At 36.0% G+C, this 21,697-nt stretch overlaps 1 protein-coding gene across 3 annotated transcripts in view; it reads left to right on the top strand.

Moving 5' to 3' along the window:
* Positions 1 to 7,970: 7,970 nt before the first annotated feature.
* Positions 7,971 to 21,697, top strand: part of LOC127449508 (tensin-2-like) — a 33,759-nt gene continuing 20,032 nt past the window's right edge. For 2 of the 3 annotated variants that reach the window (XM_051712995.1, XM_051712993.1), the window contains exons 1-4: positions 7,971 to 8,375; positions 17,878 to 17,910; positions 18,332 to 18,366; positions 18,491 to 18,674. In XM_051712995.1, the coding sequence (XP_051568955.1) occupies positions 8,262 to 8,375; positions 17,878 to 17,910; positions 18,332 to 18,366; positions 18,491 to 18,674 (366 nt within the window). In that variant the 5' untranslated portion in view covers positions 7,971 to 8,261. The remainder of the gene's footprint in view (positions 8,376 to 17,877; positions 17,911 to 18,331; positions 18,367 to 18,490; positions 18,675 to 21,697) is intronic. The other variant, XM_051712994.1, reaches the window with a different exon arrangement.

Raw genomic sequence — 21,697 nt, 5'->3', positions numbered from 1 at the left:
TCTTGTGTCAGAATTTGTTTAGAGTTTAGTTAATTAGCTATTTGTGTGATTTAATCCCTTCAGTCATAACACATTTACAGGTATTGTTGAAACACCATGTAATCTCCCACTCAAGAGCTGATCATGCTTATTAGAGACACAAGTTTTTCTGCTTAAAGCCAAGCGTACACTACGCAACTTGTAGTCGGCACTCTGCAACTCAGTCTTGTTTTTCATTGTTCTGGTGCACACTATGCAGGACTGCAGTGTATCAACTACACAACCATTCATCCCCAACTGAGGCCATGTGCACACTGGTATTTTAAGATGCGTTTTGGGTGATCCGATCACAAGTGTACAAGCAAGACACATCACTGTTACACCTGGTCGTCTCTTTTGACCACTTGTGTTCGGATTTCAGGGAGAGTCTGATTTCATGAGGACATACATCAATCATTACATCTGTGTATTACTGAATGATAAAGCACAAAAAAGAAAACTGCTAAAAACGGTCACAGTGTTATAGGGACCAATGCAGTCACAAGGAGTGATCACACAAGGAAGCAGGAATGGCGTTCCAATTTTTTTTTTTGTTGGAGGCGCAAAATGTGCAAATAAATAGTGTTAAGAACAAATGAAAACAAGGTCATTTAAAAGCTTTCTAAAAACTAGAACTGTTGGGTACTAAAGCAGTACCAACTCCCCTCGTTCAACAATGGAGGCCGGAGTCCTAGGCATTCAAGTAGTGCAAACAACCTTGTTTCTCCATGTGTTCCAAACACAATCAATCCATGAGCCATTGTGTATAGTGCCTATAGTGGTGGCAGGCCTAAATATACAAAGTTTTCCTGCCATAAACCATTTTCTAAATAAAATTAACCCTCACCTCCCCATTCTTAAATGCAATATCTTGGAATAAATACATAAGAACACGAGATAAGAGTTAAAATCACCAATAAATACAATAAAAAGGATGGATAAAAAAGTCCATTGAACACATTAAAGGTATGTTGTTAAAGGTTACAGTGAGGCACTTACAGTGGAAGTCAATGTGGCAATCTGCAAACGTTGAAATACTCACTGTTTCTAAAGTATAGCCACAAGACATAAAGGATATACATTTAAAAATGATTTTAGTGTGATTAAAATGTAATGTCATGTCTGTCATGTATGCCAATGTAATGTCAACAACCCTTTAAACCGTGAAATGTAAAAAAAAATGACAAGTTTTAACAGAATAATTAAAGCAAATGCTTTTATAAAATTATACGCTTCACATTTCTGTTTGAACCCTCCTCATTTCTGTTTAAAATTGCCCCATCCACTTTCATTATGTGCCTCACTGTAACCTCGATTTTTGCTATTTTTCTTTTTTTTAGAAAAGGAGGGACGAGTAGAAATAAAGTTTTGTGTTAATCAACATTATGCCACAAATGCTGTCGATTGAGCTTAACTTATATTGAGCCCGGAACATTCCTTTAAAATCCCGTGATGGAGATCTACTCACAGGCTCTCCATTACACACACATTCTCTAAATTATTCGCAAATATGACATTTAAAGCAGAAGAGATATTTTAGTGCAGTGCCTATAACTGAGCTTTTAGTGTACATGCTGCTTATATTGGTGTCCCTATTGTGCACATTCATGCATTCTCTTTTAATTTTCAGTTTGTACTCTTATTTCCCTTTAAATCCACAAGTAACCAGTGAAAAACCGGACGGTACGGCTGCCTTTAGTGTCATCCTGTTTCAAACGGATCACCCAAAATGCATCTTAAAATTAAGATAATGAAATTCATTCACAAACTCCTGCAGCTTATTCTTGAAAACATGTCAACAAACATGAAGAGAATGGCTCTCGCCCATTTTGCGCTTATTGTCACAATTTGCAAAGGGGAAAAAATTATAAACAGCTGAAAATAATAAAAATAGCGAGTAGGGAGATGTGGGTAATGTTTTATTTTTTCATTGTATTTTGTCTTCTGCGTCCTGATCTTGTGTTCTCTCTATATTTAATTGGTTTTGGCTCAAAATTGTTTCTCACTTGTTGGGACAGTGCACACACCTTTTTTTTGAAAACTGTCGTAGCATCTGGGACTAGTCTCAGCATGTCGCAGGAGTGCGCACACAACAGGACTTCTCGTCGCAGACCAGTCGCCGACTCGAAACATAAAAGGAGACAAGCCTGAGTCGTGTAGTGTCCACTAGGCATTTAAAATAACGGAGGCATTGGCAGTCGGATTTACTCTTTCCAACTGAATCCTCTCAATGCCTCAAACTCTGCAGCGAAAGTGAAGTTTTTTTGAATCTTATTTCTGATTTATCAACCCCGTTTCCACCTGGTATTAGGATGCGTCTCGGGTGGTCCGATCACGTGGTCAGGCGAGACACATCGCTGTTTACACCTGGTCGTTTAAATGCGTCTTCTGTGATCTGTAATCGGATTAGGAATGAACCTGCAGATGTTTGTGCTTCTCACAAGTGTCCCTGTATGTTGATATCAGACACACTGAAGAAGATCCATGAAATTCTCATGCTTGTGAATACTGTATATCCACTTTTTAATTTTTTTTTCGATCGGACGATTATTTCCTTTTAAACCACTCCTAACTGGCTAAATTTAAACGCTTGTTTTAGCACAGTGGTTGATTGACAGGCGAGGGGAGGCGCTTCGCTGCTGCCGGGACGCATACAGGACGGATTAGCATTTACACATCAAATGTGATGGGTTCAGATGCGTTTTTGACCACTTATGTGTTTTTTGTGATTCGATCACAAAATGTTTTAGACCCCGTTTAGACCTGTATTTAGCGCTATACACATGATCGGATCACCAAAAACGCATCTTAATACCGGGTGGAAATGAGTTCATCTTGTGGATCTCTTTATCTCATACTTACAGAGATTTACTATGTTCTCAAATGGCAGGATTAGGAAATCCTTCAGAATGCTCTCAATCCTATGTCATGGACAGACTGCATGAGGCTATGCGGTTCCTCCCACTCCCTTGTCGATTGAGTATTAACCTCAGCTGTTCAAAACTCTGAATGCTTTTGTGATCATTCATGAGATCAGATCATTATTAAATGGTTTTATAAAGGACTTGTGACAGCATGGTCACAAAACCCACAACATATTGACTGTTATGGCTGCATGTGTACTACAGAAAAGCTGTGGTTCGGTTATATTTAGATCTGTTAAAACTCAGGAATCAAAAGACTTAGCCATATGTATGCATGCATGTGTTGTGTTTCTCAAGGTGTTTTTCACAAAAGTGGACTTGTTGTGTGTTGCAGTGCTTGTTGAATTCTTTGTGTTGTCATATTGTGCTGTTGATCCCATGTTTTCCCAGCTGCCCTAACTGAACCTTTCAGGCCTGTTACCTAATGTGAGGTCTGATTTATCTACACACAACTACTGCAGTGTGGCAGTGTCATCAAACAATTGATTCAAAGAGAATACAGACAGTTTATATCCTTAATTAAACCCATTCAGAGGGATTGTTTGGCGTTACCTTTTATGAATATATTGTGAATGTGTTCCACTTGTAAGTATTGCAGTAATCAATTAAAATACTCTCTGGACTTGTGTTACACTAGTCGTGATGAGGATAATGTCATCCTGATGGTTTTTAAAAACAAGCCTTGGTTTTGTTGCCTGGCACTGTGTTGTGTTAGAGCTTAACATAATATTTGCTAAGCATCAAGTCAACACCTAATAATAAACCCTTATCTTCAGAGAGTACCTCCAGTAATGCATATGCTATATTTTAAACAATTGAAGTGTAATTAGCTGCTGAAAGTATTACAATTATGAAAGACTATGAGATAAAGATTTGTTTCAAACCTTATAAAAAGTACTTTGGTGGGACTATTAATGGTATCAGATGACAATTCCATGGTGCTTTGAAATATATCATGAATTACATACAGTATACCATGGTTTTTACATAGTACATCAAGGTACTTCAAAGAATATCATTAAATTACAATGGTACATGGCAAATAATTAAAGAAAAATGGCATTAACGTCTGAAAATGTATTGTAATATGGCATGGCTTTTTAGTGAGCCTACAAATGGAAAAATGAATTTTTATTGTTCTTTCAATTCTGTTGGTGTTTTGATATTCAAAACGTTTTATCGGAACTCCAAACTAAGCAGCAGAACATGTTAAAACTTGAGTGTAAGAGATAAAAAAGCAGAATGAAGTAATGTGACTGCAGACCCCTATGTGTTTTCAGCCTCTAGCGACAGATGCAACGGTTTGCGTGTTTAGTGCTCTTTTCTGCTGTGTCAGGTGTACGTTTGTGTGTTGTTTCTGTTGTCTGTAGAATGACAGTTGGTGCTAACTGGTGGTCTCTGAACACAGAAACTACTAGAGGGATCTTTAAATACAACCAAAACATTTATACCTGGGTAGATGACGAGTAACATGGACATATTTATTCAAAATAAGAAATCTTGGGTTAAAGTTTATATAATATTTTAGGTGTCTGCATTTCTCAAGAGTTTCTAAGCTTGACCATGTTATTATTATTATTTTTGTTTTTTTGTTTTAATTTAAATAGTCCTGCTGTGTGACTAAGGCCATGTACACACTAATACTTTTTCATTTGAAAACCCATTGATTTCGCTACTTTTACACCACTCCTCCACAGTAGAACAAGCAGACTGAAAGCAGAGGTTTCAAACTTGTATGGAGTAGTGAATTGATTAGTTTTCTAAAATATGCGGTAATAGAGTGTGTTTTCGAAACACTCCATTTTTGCTGGAGAAAAACGCCATTCCAGTGTGGAAGAGAGGTGCAATTGCATAATTTAAAGCATTATATTAACTATTAATGCATTTTCAAATGAAGACGTTTTAGTGTACATACGTTTTTGTTTGAAAGCGCATAGCTAAACAAAAACGTCCACACTAATACATTTTTGTTTGAAAATGCATGCAATTTGCTATATTTACGCCTCTAATCCACACTCGGAACAGCGTTTTCTTTCAAAACCACTACCACATACTTTGGAAAGCGATGATGCCTAAATACACTTTTTCTAAAAGTACAAATATTCCATGTGCTCTGTTCAGATTAGGTCATATGTGACGATGTGTGATGATTCTATAAGAGTTACAAAAACTGTTTACTAGTTTTAGATGGAGTAGTGTTGGGTTTGAGTCCACCTTAATCAAGTCCGAGTCGAATCCGAGTCCAAACGAATCTGTTCAAGAATCTGTATTAAAATTGTAACTGTAAACTCATCATCAATATTTTAAGCTTATTTTAACCTTCACAACTAAGAAAAACAATTTGTCAATATAAATGCAAAAAACAAATTAGTATCCTGCTGAACAAATTTCAGAGTGGTTTCAGAATGAAAACATATGCTTTAGGTGTATAAAGACAAAACTGTCCTTAAACACACTACTTATCGCTTTCTGTTGACATTTCAATTATTTGTTGCTTTTCCCCTCCACTCAAACATACACCAAAGAAAGTGAAAGCTGCGTTAGTCATTACAACCAGAGTTGTTGTTATTTTGAATTTTAATTTAGTTTTTATTTCTACTTCATTTTCAATTTGTCCATTCAGTTTAGTTTATTTTTATCTCTTAACTCACCTTGGGCTGATATTTTGTTCTTTTCACATTGTATTTAGTATGGATAATAGGTGAACAGAGACTTCTCCCCTCACTTATGTTCTTCATTATATTTTCGGACTTTTTTGCCATTGAAACGCAAGTGCCAACTTTACAGGTAACACACAGAGGTTGCACTACAAATATGTTACGGACTGAGTTGTACAATTTCCAGCATGGTCTATTTCATCCGTCATATTAGTTTAAATGTCCCTAAAATGTAGGAAATTTGATTTTGTCAAAATATAGTCTAGTAAACATTTTCAGTTAGAAATTACTTTGCATAGTAAGCATGAGTCTGATAAAACATGTTTTATTTAATAATATGCAGAGTTGGGGAACGTACTTTTTAAAGTGTACTTACGTTATTGATATTTCTGCATGAGAGCGGTAGAGCATGAATGATCTCTTTCCCACACACACATACAGCGCGGGCGAGAGAGTTAAAAAGTACTTTGAAGGGGTCCTGGGTAGCTCAGCGAGTACTGACGCTGACTACCACCCCTGGAGTCATGAGTTCGAATCCAGGGTGTGCTGAGTGACTCCAGCCAGGTCTCCTAAGCAACCAAATTGGCCCGGTTGCTAGGGAGGGTAGAGTCACATGGGGTAACCTCCTCATGGTCGCTATAATGTGTGGTTCTCGCTTTCGGTGGGGCGTGTGGTGAGTTGTGCGTGGATGCCGCGGAGAATAGCGTGAAGCCTCCACACGCGCTACATCTCCACGGTAACGCGCTCAACAAGCCACGTGATAAGATGTGCGGATTGACGGTCTCAGACACGGAGGCAACTGAGATTCATCCTCCGCCACCCGGATTGAGGCGAGTCACTACGCCACCACGAGGACTTAGTGCATTGGGAACTGGGCGTTCCAAATTGGGGAGAAAATAAAATTTAAAAAAAAGGATTTTGAAAGGGTGCGCGCTGCTGCTCTCAGCCAGAATAATCACATGTAAGGATATATACGCTTGAAAACTGATGCGCAGTATCAAATACACAATGTATGATAGTACTAACTTTAGAGAGCACATCAATATGAAGACAATGCCAAATCCCAGACATTTAGAGGCAATTTTGAAATCCCGGTCGGACGCTTTTTTCAGATCTGAAAAAGAGACATATGGTCACCCTATGTTACATTTGTTTGTTTGCTTGTTTTTCCATTGCATCACAAATGCCATGGACTCGGCTGGACTCTGAAAAAAAATCCCAAGTCCGAAAGGCTCGAGTCCGTGTCAAGTACGAGTAAAAATGCATCCGAGTCCGTGATGTGTCCAAGTCCATTAAAATTGGACTCGTGGCTCGGACTCGAGTCCAAACTCGAGTACCCCAACTCTAGAATATAGCATGTAACACTGCAGCACACTGCTGGCATTGCTTGCAATTTTGTGTCAACTACCAACATACTATAATCATTCTAGAAATACTATCAACATAAAAACATCTGCTAGCTAGCATAGAAAAATAACCAATAAAAATAACTAACTTCAAACTCTCTTGAACTGTAGCTATGATTTTGACACTCAGGCACTTGTTCAGAGATATTTTGAGGAAAGCAGCTTCACAACAGGCAGCGTATTACAAAAACTTGATTGTGAATTGAATTTTATTCATGGCAAAATATTTGCCCTTGGGGTCATGTGCTCCACAGCAACTTATTCTGCAATACACCCACTCATACAGATGCAATACATGTGCTGCTAGGAAAGGAGCGGATGTGAAGGAGCAAGAACAGATGCTTTGTTGTCTCATTCTGTCAATGAAAGATGGAGATGAGGAGGAACAGAAGACTTAATACTTCACTCTGTGCATGCAGGGCTGTTTCCACAGAAAGAGAGAGAACAAGTCGACTGAGGGATTGTGGTGGTATTAGGAGATTTTGTGTGTGTGTGTGTTTTCATACTTTAGGGACATTTGAGATGTCCTCATTTGTAAAAACTAAAATATAAATAATGTTTTTTATTATTATTTTATTTAAAATGTATTGCAGGCCAAATAATAATAAAACAATTCTTCACTTAACTAATACATTTGAAGAGCCCTTCGCTGTTTCAGGCTAATAAATCAGCCAAAGAATGCTCAAATTGAATAATGTCAACAGGTTTATGTGAGGGTCAGGTTTAGGGTTAAGGGTAGGGTATATTAAATATACTGTTTTAGTATGAAAGCCATTGCATCCTCCCTAATAGAGTTTCTAAGTGAGTGTGAGAGAGAGAGAGAAAGTGTGGTGGCTCCCTGTGGGTAAGCAGAGCTTGAGTCCCAGAGAAGAAGGGTCTAATGTAAGGTTGCCAAAAACAGCTGTGAGAGACACAGAGGTGGGCGTTACGTAGTGTAGTGTGCATGCGAGGGAGCAAGAGACACATTGAGGTTGGACGCCCGAGAGAGACTGAGAGGGTGAGACTGGAAGTGTGAGAGAATGTGTGTGAATTGAAGTTTGAGAGAGATGGTTCTGTGCTGGAACTGGATGCCAAGACATTGAGGAACTGGGGAGAAGAGAAGGAAAGTGCCTTGAAGACAGGAAACATAAAACAAGGCTAATTTGGTGCAAGCTGGACTGAAGACTTGAAGGAAACAAGGACTTAGAAAGTGAGAGAAGGAGAGGACATCTGAGGAGGAATTTGCAAGAAAAGAAGGGAAAAGAAAAAAGTTACTCATGGGTTGTGTCTTCAGTAAACAGCGGTGGGGTAAAGAGAGGAATTCTCAGCCCACTGACCCCCCGAAAACACGAGACAGCACAGAGGATGCAGAGATCCTCAGCATAACAGAGGTACGTTTGTGTCTGCATGGGATCAATCACTCTCACCCAACCATCATTTGTCTTCAGTAAATTATTCTATATTTGCACTCTTTAGAGGAAATAATGTCTCAGAAGACTGGACAAAAATGGTCCAATGACCTTTTTTTCCAACAAGATTTAAGGTTAAAGTAAACTTTTCTCATTAACATTAGTTAATACATTAGGTATCATGAATTAACAATGAATAATGATTCTTTACAGCATTTCTAAATATTGGTTAATGTTAATTAATCAAAATGATATTGTTCCATGTTTGCTCATGTTAGTTCACAATGCATAAAACAGTTAACTTTTAATGGGAACAAATGTATAATTATATGTAAAAATGAACCAAGATTAATAAATGTTATAAAAGTATTGTTCATTGTTTGTTCATGTTAACTATTGCATTAACCAATGTTTACAAATGCAACCTTATAACGTGTTACCAAGTAATGAATGTATAAGGAAAATTATACATATTAGGTTTTGTGATTGGTCATCAGTAGTTTTAAGTGGTTAATTTAGAAAATGTTGTTTAAAACAGTTTTAGATGAGTGTAGCATGCAGGGTTAGAAATGAAGGGTGGCTCAGGTCAAAAATACCCCTGAAATTCAAAATGTGTGAACAAAAAAACAAAAAAAAATGTCTTCATAGTTAATTCATCTGTTTTTTATTTGTAACATCTGATATAGTTCTTAATATTCTACTGCAGTTCTAGTTATACATATTTGGCATAAAATATGAGTTGGTGTAATGAAGAGGTAATTATCAGTCTTGAGATTTTGTATTAATGAATTGATGTATTTGACATTTGGATAAAAAATATATGCTCATAAAGGTAAAAAAAAAAAAAAATCCCTGAAAATCAAATCTTGGGGGAAAAATTGCCCCTTAATATAAAAGTTCATTTCTGACACTGGAAGCATGTCACATTGATGTCAGCCTATCACTGCTTGAAATTTCATGTCAACTATAAAAATGCAGTTTAATGTACAGTGCAATTGAATATCAGATGCAGTTTGTTTATTGGTACAATCTGAAATATTTGTGGTGCTATTGATTGCTCTAAGGATTAATATTAGATAAAACAACATTCCTGCCTCACTATTGTGATGTTTAGGACCGAGATCATGGAAGTAACACACAGGACTGTAATATAAAACTACAGGTTGGCTTTTTGGGGTCTTAACAGCTTTAGTATGTTATGTGCCCTCGCAGAACCATAGAATGGAAAATGAAATTCCATAGAGATTTACTTGCATGTAAATAGCATAAGTGCATATTTCCAATCCACATACAGTAAACTCATTGCAATCTGTGACAAACATTCACGATGTTCGTATGTGGTGTTCTTGACATTAAAAAAAAGCAAAATGCATTGTGTAATCACTGATAAGCATACACAAAATCACATACATTTCCTAGGGATCCTGTGGTCAAAGACTGGGTAAAAATAGACTGGAATTCTGGGACGGTTGAAGCATACCTCAGCCATCCCACCTGCTCCCGTCTACTCCTGCTTGGAATTTAAGAGAGTGTGTGTGTGTTGCAGAGAGTGTAAGAGAATTCAAATTACCAGGGCTAAAACTCATGACTCTTCTATTTCAAAATGTCAGCAGCAACTGCGATAGAGCGGAAACTCTTTTTGTCTCACTTTATTTCTGTAATATACACATAGGGAGAGCTCTAACTTAAATAGGGAGTTCATTCTGCAGTCCTTAAAGAGTTACTAGTGGGAATGCATGTGTGTGTGTTGGATGTGTTGAGGGAAATGCTTTATCCATGAGCCAGACTTTGGTTGCAGAGAGAGAGAGAGAAGGGTGGAGAGCTGTAATACACAAAATGTGTTTTATCAAGAACCATGCTTTTAATAAAATCTAAGTCTCTATTACATTTCTACTCTACAGTTAAATTCACAGGCTCTCAGTATTTATATAATAGAACCTGTTGGACTTATTGGTGAGTGAGAAGCTGTACATGTGATTTAAAAACATCATCTGTAATGTTAGAACAGATGGGCTATAAATCCTCTCCCACTCAAATAAAATATTTAACCTATTTTTAATTTCATAACAAAATCCCATCAAGTTGCACTGTGTAATCTTTAACCAAATTAAATGAATAAGACTTGAATAACTTTGACTTTCAATTTTTTTTTTTTTTTTTTAAGATTACGCAATTCAATATGGTGGAATTTCAAGTTTTATTACTTTAATTTTGTTCAAGATTACACAGTTCAAGTTGATGGACTTTTTGTATTGAAATGCGTCAATCTTAAAAATAACCTAAAAAATTTTTTGGAGTGTGAAATCGGTGGAAGCTCTGAGTCTTCTATTACATTTAGCCTATAAACATTACTACAGAGTGCGGGCCTTGAGTACAGTGGTTGACTCCTTTTTGACTGTAGTAGAATATAAAAGCATTTCGTTACACTACAGGACTCAAACATTTCATCGAATCGGTGTCAAACAAGTCACAGGATGTGGATTCATTTCAAGGACCAGCTACACTGCGCAACAATGATTTACTTCTCATTTTCAGTCTGTAGGTGGCAGCATTGTCAATCTCATTTCACAGGCGGTAAGAACGAGTAAGTTAAAATATATAGCCTATATATACTGTATTTATGGCTGTCTCTCGTTTGGAAGGCTACGTCCTCCGGAGGTCGCATTTGTCGGCCGCATACGTCATCGAGGCTGTCTCTTTTTTTTTTTTTTTTTTTTTTCTTTTCTTCTATTGTCAATGTCTTTTATGTATATGCACTTACATTTATACAATTGTTAACCTTTTTTGCATTCCCAATAAAATAAAAAAATGAAACGAGACAGCCTCGATGACGTACGCGGCCGACAAATATCGGCCACAGCAATATCTCACAATACGTTACACTGTGGCTAAAATAGAACGTAAATATTTTTACCACTGAGATATGTCAAATACTGTCAAATGACTGAATATATATAATAAAAGCAATGGCAACAAAAGTCTGGCTGCCTCAACAAATAAAGTGCCGTCACTTTACATTTGTCTAGAGTTTTCCTCTGTATAGCTATATTTTTCATCTATATTTCTATACGGCTATTAAGCAGATAGACAGATATTTATATTGTTGACTGTTGGAAGACTGAGTTTGCACAAAACGCTTTCGAGAACACTTTCAACATGATGTGCGTGGGTGATTTGGCGTGAGTTAATATACAGTATTTCATTGTGCAGCAGCAAGAGACCGAGAGAGGCTGTTTTATAATTGACAAAATAGCTAGCTGTCTTATGTTGCTAATATCTGGACTATGCACCGAAAACAGGTCTATCATCATTCTGCTATTCCCCATACCAATATGCTTTTCATTCATCTTCTCCAATGATTTATGGTCTTCATATCACAGTATCTGGGGGCGTGTGGGCATGTATGCTCAGTGCTCTTCAATATCTGGACGTGGTTGAAGCAAATGTGTTTTACAAACAGACAATGGCTTAATAATTGCTATTATTAGTATTAGTATTAGTATTAGTATTATTTAATTTGAAAGATAAGGTGCCAAAATAAAAATATAATTTTGTCAGTTAATTGTTCTACCAGCAAGGGGTCAATGTCTCCATAGGTCTAATGGTAATTCCTGAGGACCTTCAAAACAATAACGTTAAATGTGTTTAAGTATATTTTAGGATGCAGAGAAAAAAAAAAACACCCTAACTGTTTTTATAACGTCCATGACATTTTGATGATAATATGGCAGTAATGATTCCAAAGAAATTAGGTAGGTTAGGACTTTATAGAAATTGTTTTAGAGAGCTCTGATTCTGAACACTTTCAACATAATGAGTGTGTGGGTGATGTGGGGTAAATATAATTTCTCTGTGTCAGAATACATCTGCTGTGACTGCATTTTCTCTATGTGTTTACATAAGTAGCTGGGGAAAGTGGGGTCACACTCCTTTAAAGAGAAAAACTTCATGAAGAAACACTGTGCTGTCTGCAGACAAACCTTCGACAGCTATTGCATGTACTGCAGAAGTGAAACACATTCATACAAATACATACATACACGTATACCTAGTTATTAAAATGAGGAGTTGTGGAAATACCATAGACTTGTGTTGTTTTTAAATAACGCTAATTATGGATGAAGAATGGGGTAGGATTTTAAAAAATGTCAAGTCTATGTCTAGGGATGCAAGGATGCGCCTCATTCAATTTAAGATTCTGCATCGTTTTTATTGGACTCCCTCTAGATTGGCTTGGTCTTAAAGATACACCCACCTGTTGGCGATGCCAATCAGAGGATGGGGACATAGCCCACGTTTTTTGGTATTGTACTAAGATTCAAGAGTTTTGGTCGAGGGTTCAGAATTATGTCTGTGAGATCCTGGGCACTCAGATTTCGTTCTGCCCCAGACTTTGTATTTTGGGTGATGGGGCTGGGGTTAACTTAGGGAATACACATATTAAAAACTGGGTCCTTACCAGTGTGATAATCGGCAGGAAAGTGATCCTTGGGGGATGGAAGTTGGCTGGTGCACCCTCATTTCATGAGTGGCGCACCGAATTGGGCACAGTGGCAGCCTTTGAAAAGATGTCGCATAGACGGCTGGGCAGCTTGGGTGCCTTTGAGAAGAAGTGGGGCACTTATTTGGCCTTCTTGGAGGGTTGCCAGGGAGGAACAGTGGAGAGGGACAGTTTAAATGTTGTGTATGTAATTAAATGATGTGTGGAATCCTTTTTCTTTTTTTGGGACAATTTTTTGTGTTTTTTGTTTATTTTTATGTCTGAGTATTTTCTTTGGACTGTCTGCTTGTATGTATGTCTGTTATTATTTGTGTCTGACCACTAGGATGTGTGTTGGGTGGGGGGGTAGGGAGGGAGGGGGGTATATTTTGTTGAAAGTTGATTCCGTGTTTTCATATGCTGTTTGTGTTGATTTGAGTGTGGAATCAATAAAAATGGTTAATGACAAGAAACAAATAACGCTAATTATTATGACTACAGAGGCCCAGGTGGAATCTGCATACAATTTTTGCATTTTCTGAGTTGATTTTGCAGAAGGGATTTTAAACATAGTAAAATGTGTTATATGGAGCTGGGAGTAAGCAGCTTAAATCTCATTGGAGGCTAAAAGCTTATATATATTTACCAAAGTAGTTAATAAACAAAAATGCAAGGGGTGGAGGATGTTTAGAACTTTTGTGAATGACAGACGGTGTAATTCTGCGGAAATTGCAGAGTTCTTTCAGTGAAGATTCTGTGTGGAAAAATTGATCTGAATCAGAATGAGCTTTATTGCCAAGTATGCCTACACATACAAGGAATTTGTCTTGGTGACAGAAGCTTCAAGTGCACAAACAATACAACAACAAGACAGAGATAATAATAATAAAAATAGAAAGTGAATAGAAAATATACAGTAAGTATATATAGAAATACACAATAAGACAAATATATATATATATATATATATATATATATATATATATATATATATATATATATACAGATGCAAGGTAATGTATGGCAGAAGAGGTAGGGTATGTTGGAAAAATCTAAATAGATTAAGCTGTGTATTGAACATAATTATTGTTCAATGGGGCAGTTTAACTGTTCATGAGATGGATAGCCTGAGGGAGAAATCTGTTCCTGTGCTCCTCTGTGGCTATGCACGTGTGTCTTTCCATGTTCCATGTTTATGATCTCAGATGCCTTTGGTCTTGCCATGTGTGTTACTCTCAAGCACAACATCAAATATAGTTCAAATAGGTCTAATCCAGATGAGTTATGAACTCTGGTTATCTCTTGTATTCAGGGTTGGGAGGATTACTTTTGAAATGTATTCCACTACAGATTACATAATACATGCTGTAAAATGTCATTTGTAATGTATTCTGTTAGAACACTCAAGGTCAGTAATGTATTCTAAATACTTTGGATTACTTCTTAAGCACTGGTAGATTTTTTCACTTGTTTTGACTATAAAAACTCAGCCAGTACAGTAAGACAAAAAAACACATGTTAAAAATATATTCTCTGAAAAACCTAAATATCTTATGCAGTGTTGTTTCTAAAACAAGATCAATCAAATTGATCTTGTTTTAAGGATTTTTAGATATTTTTACATGTAAAGCAATACAAAAATTATTATCAAGAATATGATTTTTGCTATAATATCAAAGGTCTTACTAGAAAAAAAGAAATTATGATCCAATGTGAATTTTCTTGATAAAAAAATATGATCGTGCCTGGTAACGTGCATGTAAAATGGCTAGAAATAGCATTTTAGCTTAGCGTAAAGCTGACAATTTACACAAGGTTTATTTCTTATTCTCCTTCTCCAAACTGACTTCAAACTTACTTCTCTGTCTGCTCGTACGAATGTAGCACATCATAAGAAAGTGTTTCACTGCTGTTCAAATGCACTTTGGATCACATAATTAAATGAAACAAATGACAATAAAATGCATAGTTATCTAATTACCAATGATTTCATTTGTAACTGTAGTGGAATACAGTTACTTATATTTTGTATTTTAAATACGTAATCCCGTTACATGTATTCCATTACTCCCCAACCCTGCTTGTTTTAATAGAAACTGCAATCAGTTACTGGATGCCATCAGTGTCCATCATACGAATATATACCAGCATATCCACACATTACATTCTGCAGCTGTTCCTCTCTCTCTCCTTCTTCGTCTGCCTTCCCCAGTCTCTCTTCCACTCTTTCGCTGTTGTTTTTTCTATCTCATACCGTATTCCTAGGGGGGAAACAGTAGTTCAGTGCTCTCTAGTTCTGTCACCATCCTACACAGCATGGAAGAGAGAAGGGGGGAAGTGTTGGGTGAGAGTGAGAGGGTCAGAGAGATTGAGTGTGATGTAGTGAAAGAGATTAGAACGCTTGTGTGCATGATACAGAGATCCCATAAAACTGGACTCTCAAAAATTTAATTCATAAAATTCTATCTATCTATCTATCTATCTATCTATCTATCTATCTATCTATCTATCTGTCTACACATCACTTCTGTCATCTTATTATTATATATTATATCTGTATTCTTAATTATTTTGTTTCTATCTCGTTATTTTTCCCATAATAAGCATTTGACTAATTATTCACTATGTGTATGTGACAAATATAAGACTTTGACTAAAGGGAGTTTGTAGCTGTTATCAATGGAGAGAAAGGGCAGTAGAAATACTGTATATTACATATGATGACAAATGTTTTTGACTCAAAGGGAAATAGAAACACAACACAACGATGAATGTGTATGGATAAAATTAATATACATATATTGATAGATGTAAGAGACAACCAGAACGTTATGGATTATTAAAGATCATTGTTACCTTTGTTCATTTAGTTTCATTGTGAGTATATGAGAGTGACATGGGGTGTGTGTGAGCTTGTAGGATAGTGTCTGTATCTATGGCAATTAGTTGCTAACTGCTAAAACAGGATGTATTTAATGAACCCCTGGGTGTTTATCATGCATAGAAAACTGCAAACACCACTTGAATCTGTATTTAACATGTATGTCATTCTAAGCAACCAACAGTAGTTTGAAGTAAACTGTTGAACACTTGTGATACATACACACACACATACACACACAGGTTTGTTTCACTATATAAGTGAGGACATCTCATATACTTCCATTGATTTCATAGCAGACTAATTATATTTTCTATTCCCTAACCCTACCCCTAAACCTAACCCTTGCAGAAACCTGTGCACATCAGTAGATTTAAAGCTAAACAAGATCTGGTCAATTTATGAGCCATTTTTACTAGTGAGGACCACCTAAAATGTCCTCATTAGTGGGTTTTCAACCAGATTCACTATATTAGTGAGGACATTTTCAAAGAGGTGGCACTCACAAATATAGTGAAACCTACACATACAAACACACAAACACACACTGATGGCCAGGAGGAGGCAAAGGCCAGCTGATTATCTGATATAGAGTTATGGATATAGTTTATAAAGCCAGTAGGCTTTTCACCTGTCCTGTACTGAGTGATCAGCTGCTTTTGTTTCTCTTTATACATCACTCTCTATTTGTCTGTCCAGATCAACTTTGTTCAGCCCATCAGAATGTCTCACGTCACACCTCCACCTACAGTTCACTCTCATTACTCTTATAATGTTTATAACATATTATAAGTTTGGAAGGAAACACACACATTATCACAAATATGAATACACACTATTATGATTATATGCTATTATACGTACATATTGTAATGTCTATGAGCCTTAATTTTTTGCAATGTCCTGCTCAGTGCCGGTCCTCCCTATAGACAAACTAAGCAAGTTGCTTAGGGCCCCCGATCTGCCAGGGGCCCCCCACACTGTCAAAGACATTATAAGTAGTGTTATGAACATACTGACAGGGGCCCCTACACAAGTTTTTGCTTAGGGCCCCCAAAAAGCTAGGATCGGCTCTGGCTCACTTCACCTCTGTGTTTTCTATTAAAACAGGTTGCAGTTTATTAGTGCAAATTCTAGTACCTAAAATGAACAGATGAAAAAATTATTGATTCTGACAAACACTCCTTTTTGCTAACAGAATAGAATAGAAGTAGAACAAGGAGTCCTGCACAGATGGTATGGCCCCACAGAGCCCGTAACTCAACATCGAGTCAGTCTGGGATTACATGAAGAGACAGAAGCAATTGAGGCAACCTAAATACATAGAACTGTGGCAAGTTCTCCAAGTTGCTCGGAACAACCTATCTACCAACAACCTTGAAAAACTGTAGTTCTAGGAGAATTGGTGTTGTTATTAAGGCAAAAGGTGGTCACAACAAATATTGATTTAGTTTTTTATGTTTACTGCACTTTGTATGAAGTTAACTGATAGATGAAAACTTGTCCTGTCATTTTTTTAACATCCTCACTATACAACATTCTTCACAACTGCCTAAAACTTTTACACTTTACTGCACAAAATTGTTTAACAGCACGTACACATCATAACACTTTCCAACACTCTTTAACAGTGTAACAGGGTTATCATACCATAATCACACACTTCAACAGTGGTTTTAAGATACATATTAAGCTATTGTACTGTATATCGATGTGTCTGCACCTAATTTAGGCAAATGATGGTGTGTTAAGCATTTAGGTGAGTGTGTTAGTTAAATGTGAGTCTGAGCTAATTGATGAGAAGGAAGCAAACTAAACGCATGTGTGTGAATATGTGCACAGAAACATACACACATAAGGAGTTAAATAGTACCAGATGTCCCCTGGTGTGATAGTAGCCTAATAGGGACAGAGAGGATGTCTTTAAAAGGAGAGCCACCAAGTGGCCCCTAGGTATGCTTGGTGTGTGTATGTATGTAAGTTTTATAAGTGGCTTGTGTGTGTCTCTTTTATGATCTCCGGTGTTTAAAACCTCCAAACCAATAATGCATTAAGATGTTTGATTCTGGTTTGCGTGTGCCTATGCTTTACCTTCTCATACAAATCTCTATCATTTCTTCCAGGTCTCGGTCCCATGTGAAGCTATCTCAGTTAAAGTGAGTACTGCCTATTTATAGATTTATTTTCATATTGACTTAAGAATGAGGAATAAATGTACATAGCAAAAATGAAAATTCTGTCAATATGTATTCATCCTCTTGTTGTTCCAAACATTTATGACTTTTTTCTTCAATGGAACACTAATAGAGATTTTAGGCAGAATGTTAATCTGAGTCACCATTAATGTTTATTGTATGTAAATAAATAAATAAATAAATTGCAATAAAATTGAATGGTGACTGAGGCTAACATTTTGCCTAATATCTCTTATGGTGGTCCAAAGAAAAGTCATATAAGTTTGAAAAACATGAGGGTGAGTAAATGATGACAGAATTTTCATTCTAGGGTGAACTATGCCCTTAACTGAATTATTAAGTTTTGTGAAAAATTGTTTGTACCACATCTGATCTTTTTCAGCCCTCGTTCCAAAACCAAATGAACATCCCTCCCAGGTAAGAGCTAATCATGAGGCTGACCCTGAATGACAGGAAAAAGAGTGAATTTCTGAAATGATTGAAGTTTGCATGTGATGGTATATGATTGTCACTTTTTTTTTATGTGTTGTGTGGATCACAGTAGAGACAGTGTGGAGAGCGTTATGGAGAGGTTGATGGACAGGCACTATGATTTTGACCTGACCTACATCACTGAGCGTATTATCTCTGTCCTCTTTCTATCTGACCTGGAAGAACAACGTTACAGCGCAAATTTGAAGGAAGTAGCAGCCATGTTGAAATGTAAACATCAAGATAAGTTCTTGGTGAGTTGAACTGCTGTTTAAAATCTCAGTGGTTGAAGCTGATGGATTATGTCATGTATGAGTCATATTTCAATTCACAACAAACAAATAAACAAATCAGAAATTATATTTGCTTACAAAAAAGGAAGCCTACTTAAGGGCGTTATCTTCATTACAATTAAGCACACTGAATTATCATTATTCTCAATGATGGTTCTCATAAGATGATTCTCAGTTATAACTTTAATACAGAATAAATAAATTAATTTGTGTTGATCTTAAGATTTTTATTGCGTGCGTGTATGTGTATATATACTGTATGTATATACTTTATACTGTATATATACACTGGTGGACAAAAGTTTGAAATAATGTACAGATTTTACTGTTTTGGAAGGAAATTGGTACTTTAATTCACCAAAGTGGCATTCAACTGATCACAAAGTATAGTCAGGACATTACTGATGTAAAAAACAGCACCATCACTATTTGAAAAAATGTCATTTTTGATCAAATCTAGACAGGCCGCATTTCCAACAGCCATCACTCCAACACCTTATCCTTGAGTAATCATGCTAAATTGCTAATTTGGTACTAGAAAATCACTTGCCATTATATCAAACACAGTTGAAAGCTATTTGGTTCTTTAAATGAAGCTTAACATTGTCTGTGTTTGTTTTTGAGTTGCCACAGTATGCAATAGACTGGCATGTCTTAAGGTCAATATTAGGTCAAAAATGGCAAAAAAGAAACAGCTTTCTCTAGAAACTCATCAGTCAATCATTGTTTTGAGGAATGAAGACTATACAGTGCATGAAATTGCCCAAAAAACTGAAGATTTCAGACAAAGATGTACATTACAGTCTTCAAAGACAAAGGACAACTGGCTCTAACAAGGACAGAAAGAGATGTGGAAGGCCCAGATGTACAACTAAACAAGAGGATAAGTACATCAGAGTCTCTAGTTTGAGAAATAGATGCCTCACATGTCCTCAGCTGATAGCTTCATTGAATTCTACCCGCTCAACACCAGTTTCATGTACAACAGTAAAGAGAAGACTCAGGGGTGCAGGCCTTATGGGAAGAATTGCAAAGAAAAAGCCACTTTTGAAACAGAAAAACAAAATGAAAAGGTTTGAGTGGACAAAGAAACACAGACATTAGACAATAGATAACTGGAAAAGAGTGTTATGGATTTTAACCCCATTGAGCTTTTGTGGGATCAGCTAGACTGTAAGATGCATGAGAAGAGCTCGACAAGATGGCCAGATCTATGGCAAGTGCTACAGGAAGCGTGGGGTGAAATGTCACCTGAGTATCTGGACAAACTGTCAGCTAGAATGCCAAGGATCTGCAAAGCTGTCATTGCTGCACGTGGAGGATTTTTTGATGAGAACTCTTTGAAGTAGTTTAAGAAGTTCTGAACATTTTTTTCAAATTGTAATAGTAATTTTTCACGTTATTAATGTCCTGACTACATTGTGATCAGTTGAATGCCACTTTGGTAAATAAAAGTACCAATTTCTTTCCATAAGAGCAAAATCTGTACATTATTCCATACTTTTGGCTGCCAGTGTGTGTGTGTGTGTGTGTGTATATATATATATATATATATATATATATATATATATATACACATATACAGGTATAGGAGTAACGGAATACATGTAACAGGATTATGTATTTAAAATACAACTTATAAGTAACTGTATTCCACTATAGTTACAATTTAAATCATTGGTAGTTAGAATACAGTTACATTCAAAAAGTATTTTGATTACTGAAGAGATTACTTTGCATTTTATTGTCATTTGTTTCATTTAATATTTAGTCCTTTCAGGTGAAAAACATTTATACATATAAATGATGCGATCCAAAATGCATTTGAACAGCGGTGAAACACTTTCTTATGATGTGTTACATTCATACGTGCAGACAGAGAATTAAGTCTGAAGTAAGTTTGGAGCACAAGAAATAGAAATAAACCATGTGTAAATTGTCAGCTTTACGCTAAGCTAAAATGCTATTTCTAGCCATTTTACATGCACATGTTACCAGGCACGATCATATTTTTTTATCAAGAAAATTCACGTTGGATCATAATTTCTTTTTTCTAGTAAGACCTTTGATATTAGGGCAAAAATCATATTCTGGATAATAATTATTTTATTATTTTCCTGTAAAAATATCTAAAAATCCTTAAAACAAGATCTTGTTTTAGAAACAACACTGCATAAGATATTTAGGGTTTTCAGAGAATGTATTTTTAATTGTGTTTTTTTGTCTTACTGTACTGGCTGAGTTTTTATAGTCAAAACAAGTGAAAAACTCTACCAGTGCTGAAGAAGTAATCCAAAGTATTTAGAATACGTTACTGACCTTGAGTAATCTAACAGAATATGTTTCAAATTACATTTTACAGCATGTATTCTGTAATCTGTAGTGGAATACATTTCAAAAGTAACCCTCCCAACCCTGTGTGTATATATATATATATATAGGTTTTTAGTTATAGTAATTGGTACATTTTTATTTTTTCTGCAGCATTTTTATATATAAGTTTAAATATCAAGGAATTATTTTTTTTATTACTGTAATCTGTTCTACAGTACATGTCCTGAGGAAACCCTTATTAAAGAGGTATATATTTTTTTAAATCAACGTCTTCCTATTGTTAGGACATTTTACTTTTAAAGATACATGTTTCTATTTCTATTTCTATTTTTCTTTAGTTTATTATACATTTTAATATGTCTGATGTATTGCTGTATGGTCTGAGAACAGGTGGTTTTAAGTGCAGTTAGTAATGATGTAATGTCATTACTTTGATAAAATAAAGAGAAAATCAAATAAAATTATATATTTGTTTTAAGAAAATTCTAGTGATCATATCTGATTAATTTCATAGTAGAAATGTTGCTATTTCAAAAACTAATGGCAGGTTAAATTGGTAGTTCACCCAACAATTTACGCAACCTCATGCCATCCCAGATGTGCATGACTTTCTGTCTTTTGCAGAACACAATTTTTAAAAGAATATTTCA

The sequence above is a fragment of the Myxocyprinus asiaticus genome, chromosome 12 (assembly GCF_019703515.2).
Source record: "Myxocyprinus asiaticus isolate MX2 ecotype Aquarium Trade chromosome 12, UBuf_Myxa_2, whole genome shotgun sequence".
NCBI classification, from domain to species: Eukaryota; Metazoa; Chordata; class Actinopteri; order Cypriniformes; family Catostomidae; genus Myxocyprinus; species Myxocyprinus asiaticus.
This window is presented reverse-complemented; position numbering and strand designations above follow the sequence as displayed.